General features: G+C 42.8%; 1 protein-coding gene across 1 annotated transcript in view; it reads right to left on the minus strand.

The window, feature by feature from the left end:
- Positions 1 to 2,486, minus strand: part of KRT23 (keratin 23) — a 20,819-nt gene extending 18,333 nt beyond the window's left edge. Inside the window, exon 1 of the mRNA XM_006155950.3 lies at positions 2,021 to 2,486. Within this exon, the coding sequence (XP_006156012.1) occupies positions 2,021 to 2,416 (396 nt within the window). The 5' untranslated portion in view covers positions 2,417 to 2,486. The remainder of the gene's footprint in view (positions 1 to 2,020) is intronic.
- Positions 2,487 to 6,056: the final 3,570 nt, after the last annotated feature.

Raw genomic sequence — 6,056 nt, forward strand, 5'->3', positions numbered from 1 at the left:
GATGAAACTTCCTATTTAATCTCAGAACAGAGAATTCCAGGTCATCTAGGGAGTGGGCAAGTTGCCCCCTTATCACTTTTCTCAATTTGTTCCAAAGAATTTAGACAACTAATCGATACCAATTTCCTTATCTATAGATTGGGGATAAAAATACCAGATTCAGAGCTATAAGAATTAATGAGATAATGTGTTGCATGATTAACAATGCTATGTAATGCATTATATTTATCAGTAATTAAAATTTACACAGTTTGCTGTCTTGCCTGATACGAAATCGTGGAATCCAGGTGGTGGCATGGTGGTTTAGGCAACTGTGCCGTTTGAGTCCTGGACCTGGCAGCTTGAAAGACATGCTGGGCGTGTGTGCATGTGTGCCTAAAATCCTGAAAGGAGAATGGAGAAGGAATTGAGGCATGGCTATTTGCTATGGGGTGCTTTCTCATTTTCCCTCTTTCTTTCTCTGTCTCTCTCCAGTGAGTGTACGTGCCCTCTGGTCAAAAAAAAAAAAAAAAAAAAAAAAAAAAAAAAAAAAAAAAAAAAAAAAAGGAACAAAAAGTAGAATTCATTAGGCCATTGGAAACAGATCTGAGTTTTAATCCTCCCTCTTACTCTTGCTGTTGACTTTGGGTAGCTATTTCAGTTTTTTGAGCTCTAGTTTTCATCAGATGATACAGAATATTTCCACATTGCAGGAAGCTCTCAGCACAGATATATGGATTAACTACCCAACATGACGCCTAGCATAAAATAACTCCTCAATAAATGTTTCCTCTTCCTTTTCAACCTTTTCTCCCTCTCTGTTCTGTTAGTTAACCAATTATTTGACAAGGTCTAACCTCACATTTCTTTTGTGAGTCATGTTCTCATCTCTCCATAAAAAAAATTCTATTTTCTCCATCGTAAGACCAAAGCAACTTATTAAATAAACAAACAAAAAATATGATGAGGATTGTTGAGTCACCTTGTTTTTTTCATAAAGACAACCATGTACTATATAGTTAAGGCAATTACACAGTCAGTTATTAGGTTGATTATTCAATAATTAGGGTTCATTAAGAGGACAGATTTTTATTATCTTGATTGGTCCTTCCTACATTCAGTAAGGACAACTGAATGTTGTGAAATAACACAGTATAAATATTGGAAACCTCTGATGCTCTTTCTAGGAGAGGTTAAATTATTGTCTTTACAGAGATTTTTTTTCTGGGACAACTTTATATAAGAGAAAGCTGGGCAGATTTAAGAAATAACTTTTGAGATGACTAGATTCCCTGTACCTCTAGCTAATGTTAAAAAGCATCCCAGAAGGCATGAGCTTAGCTTTTTTGTGTTTGGCTGCAAAGTTATTTTTGAAGATGATCTCTACAACCTGTTCAAAACTCTCAGATTCTGAAAATTAGATTAATTTATTGTCATTTTTTTCTAAGCAGTATGCTATTCCCAGCACTGTAAGCAGCCTCCAAAGAGAAGTATCTAGGTATGGCACAATTATGTATTTGCTAATAGGGTGACAACTTTTAGGTGTGATCTTCAAAATAGTTTAATTCAGTCTTTTGTTGATGAATAACCACTGTTTCCAGAACTTTGAGGTGCAGAAAAACTGATGTCATGAGAAAGCAAACACTCTCTTGTGCCATGTGCTCTGAGCATGCAAAAGGAACACCACCCCTTACCGTATTACATTGTTAGATCATAAGTGATACCGGACAGTGGCTGGCTGTCTCAGATGTTTTAGATATTTTTAGTATGTGAAAAATCAGATAGTCTCATTTTAAAAATAGTCTATAATACTTCTGTAATTTTTGCTGCCTTCATTTTTTACATATTGGTGTATAGAAGATTAATTTTACACACAGACTGTCCGAAGTCCATGTTTAAAGTAGAGTTGAAAAAACATCTTCAAATACCTCTGTACACATCTACTTTCAACTCTTAGGCCATTAGGACATCTTTTGTACTGACTTTGCTTCCCCTGGAAATGTAGCCCCATCTCGAGCTCCAGTGTCATCCAGAATCTTACCTGCTCCTGCAGGTGGCTGATGCTTTCCTCATATTGGGAGTAATCTTTCTTATTGCCGAGGTCTCTCTGCTGATGCCATTGCAGGATGTGGCTCTCGAGCTTCTCGTTGGCCTTCTCCAGGGCGCGCACCTTGTCCAGATAGGAGGCCAGGCGGTCGTTGAGGTTCTGCATGGTCTCCTTCCCATTTCCACCAAGGAGGGAACTCCCTCTTCTAGAATCCCAAGACCCTCCAGAGGGCAGGCAGGTTGGCCTGGTGAAGGAAAGGGAGATACGAACTCCCCCTGCACCACCGTGGACACTGGGAGCCCGGGGGAAGCTCCCCAGCCGGCCCCAAACACCTCCAGTGCCATGAAGAGAGGCTGTGGGGGTCTGGCTGAAGCTGCGGCTGGAGTTCATAGTCCCATCTGTGTTTGGGACAGGGCTGAGCTCTGCTCCACTCCCTGGCACTGCAGAACTGAACCGCCCCTGACTGCCCTGGATGTTTTTATGCCCTTTGCTGTGGGAGTTCCCTTCTCTGACAACTGTACCAACAAGATCATATCATTGTGCAACGTGTGTTTCCTCTTGGTCAATCCCAAGTGCCCCTGGGCCTTTACACACATTGCTGTTGTTTCGAGCCACATCAATGTGCCAGTTTGATTTTTCTCTTCCAGTTGTAACCAGAGGCGTGGCCCATGACATCAGGTGGGTATTAGTCTCAGGTGTCTTTCTAATCTTTCTGTGGAGTTTTCCTACTGTCTCTTTATCTGAAAGGGTCAGATTAAAGTCCACAAAAGGATTATTTGATGCAGTATAGGTTTCCTTAAAAAAATACAGTAAACAAATAGATACATGTATTACCCCCCACACCCCAAATAAGCAAACGCCAGCTCTGACACAAGGGTAGGACAGACTCTTATAGGTAGAGCCAGATTAGAACAGAAACCCAGGTCCTGGAATAAAGCTACTTGTGTTGAGGAAATAGAAAAGATTCTGAATATCTGATGCCTTTGTGGCAGTAGCTGTTTGATGGAAAGTAATTTCAAAGAAAGCTCTCTTAGGAACAAACCCTCAATTAGAGTTATAATTAATTAATGAATGACCGGGCCTTCCGCATCCAGATTGCCTTTCATCCCAGCACACCTCAAAACTAAACAACTCTGGCCTGTGCTCAAGACTCCTTCCCTTGGTCCCTGGGAGGAACGTAGTCATTGTTGACTGCCCAGCAGCCCTGTCCCCGGGTGAGCCCGGCAATGGCTGGGCTCTGTGTGTCTGCAACCTGTAATAGGGACTGCGGAAAACAGGAAATGTGCCATGGGTTGTCTAACTTGCTTGATGAATGTTGTGCTTCGTCTGCCAAGGTAAAGGTTAGCAATGAATAAAGAAGTAGTCTGGGGGTGGGAGCCACGTGCTGGTTACTGGTGCCTAGATTTAAAGGGGACTTAGAAATAAAATGTCAATGTGGGAAGGAACTTTCAAGTTCTTGGTTCTAAGACTTTAATTTGATAAATGAAAGCAAAACAAAACAATGTAGAACAACTGGGACCGGGGATAGCTTGAGAACAAACTGTGGGCTGGAGGCAAAGCCAGGCAGGATTCTTTTTCTGTATAGCACTGTCACCATTGAGCTGAATCTTGGCAGAGAGTTGTACAACACTTCTCTTACATGGTTCTTTGATTTTCTTTTATGAAAAAAGTTCATTTTATTTCATTATTTCTCTCCAAGAGAGAAAGAGACAGGGAGAAGGCTAGAGAGCGACAGAGACAGAGTCAGGCTCCCCCATGTCTTCACACCCCAATCTGGTGTCAGCTGGTCTGGATCATGGGCACAGGCACACCCAATGTGCTCAGGGAGGTCCTGGGATATGAACTCAGAATATGGGTGACTGCTGTGCTACCACCTGGCCTGATAAGTGTGTGTGTGTGTGTGTGTGTGTGTGTGTGTGTGTATGCGTGTGTGTATTTAATTTGATATAGGGTGAATGCATTTGCCAGTTGAGAGAGAGAGAGAGAGAGAGAGAGAGAGAATAAGAATGAGAAAGCACCCTCCCCCCCAGGGGGATAACAATGCCTTAATCCTCCTTTCTTCTCCTCTTGGGATTTTTGGACACACATATATGCTTCCAGTGTGTTTTTCAAGCCACCAGACCCAGGACTCAAATCAAGCAGTTGGCCATGTGAGATCTAGCTGCCTTAACCACCATGCCATCTGGATGGCTCTGATCATCTTTTTTTTCAAAGAAATATTTTATTAACTTTATTTATTCCTTTATTGGAGGAATTTTTGCTATAGGGTGTGGCACTCGCCAGAAAGACAGAGAGAGACAGAGAGACAGAAAGCAAGAAGTCGATCCCCAGGGGAGATGGCCATACCACAATCCCTTCTCCACTCTCCTCTCGGGATCTTGGGCATGCACACACATGCGCCCAGCGTGAGTTTTTTAAGCCATTGGGTCCGGGACTTGAACCACGGTCGACTACATGGGAGTTTAGTGACAGCCATTATGTCAGCTGCTGGTCCCCATTAATTTATTTTAATTAGACTAGAGAGGGACAGAGAGAAAGAGAGAGATAGAGAGAGAAGGAGAGTGAAAGCAAGCTCCCAGATCTGGGACTTGAATTGCAGTTGGCCATGTGGGAATCCAGCACCCTTAGCCACTATGCCACCTGCTGTCCCTCTGATATACTTTATTTTATCCTCATAACAACCCTTGATGTAGCCTGGCAAGGGTTATTGTCTTTATTTTGCAGATAAGGAACCAGGGGCTCATGGAGGTGAGTGAGTGAGAGCTGATTTGCATGTGTAATATAATTGAGCACAAGAATTTGCAGATGGCACTGCCTTGTTCTGTGCTGTCCCCTCTGCTGGAAAGTTACCTGCCCCTGTTTGCCCTGTAGTTTAACAAGGGAACTTCAATAATTATTTTCTGAATTCTCCTGCATGAGTGCTTCTTCTAGGAGGAAATTGCTTCATCTGGTTCTCAAGATCCTCCAGAGGGGCAAATATCTCCTGGCATCTCCACCCTACCCTGGAAGCTAAGAGCTTCCCAGCCATGCCCAGTCACCTCTTGGGTCCACCCCATTCTTTCATGTACCACATTATACTGCATTTGTTACACTCTTCTGAGGTTGCAGGCTTCTTGAAAACAGAGATTATGTCTTAAGTCAATACCAGAGTCAGACTTCTTGTAGGCATTTTATAAATGCGTGTCAATGCAAAAGTAAACTTTTAAAAAAGTTTTTTCCTTTCATGAGAGTGATAGATTGAGATGGGGGGGACACCCTCTCTAGGGGATCACCCCTTAGCTTTCTCAGTCAGCCAGGATCACAGGGGCATGGCTGGTGTGTACAAGTTGAGTGAGAAACTGAATTCCAATCTCCCACCTGGACTCAGCATCGCAGAGTGGCTGCTACCATTGTACCACCTTGGAGCATCAGTAATAAACTTTTTAGAGTCAAAATTTTTACTCACATCCTCTGCTGCCATTACCTCTTGCTTGTGTTTGGAACTGTGAGTGTTAGAAATAGTGGGAAAAAGCACGAACTAGGAGTGGACTAGCCACTCATTAAGGCCAATGTATTTCCAATGATCATTAAAACCACTCGGAGCATACCAACTCTGCTCCTCCTGCCCTTGCAATGAAACTTTGTCAAGGAAGGTCCTCTGGAGTTTCCTCATTTCACTGTGCACAAGCTGGAAAAACTTAGCTATGGATATGGAGGCCTTGGAGCATGTTTAAAGGGAATGTATGTAAGATAAACGTACATCTCTAACTTGAGGAAAAGATGACAGGGAGACAATATAAATAGAGCAAAGTAGGGAAACATAGTGACTTGTTTAGAGGTAGTGTTCCAATGTACATGGGTGGTTCCGGGTTCTTTGTTTTGACTCAAGATAATGATTGACTCTGGTTCCTGTTCCCTTGGGCCCAGACTCATAAAGAACGTTCACCTCTAGTATATGCAAGGACCAGGCTATGCTCCCTTTTCACAAACTCAGTACAGTGGAACTGCTCATTTCTCTGCTCATTGCATGTCTGACTGGCAGTGACTTATT

This window comes from Tupaia chinensis, unplaced genomic scaffold (assembly GCF_000334495.1).
Source record: "Tupaia chinensis unplaced genomic scaffold, TupChi_1.0 Scaffold000477_1, whole genome shotgun sequence".
Classification (NCBI taxonomy): Eukaryota; Metazoa; Chordata; class Mammalia; order Scandentia; family Tupaiidae; genus Tupaia; species Tupaia belangeri.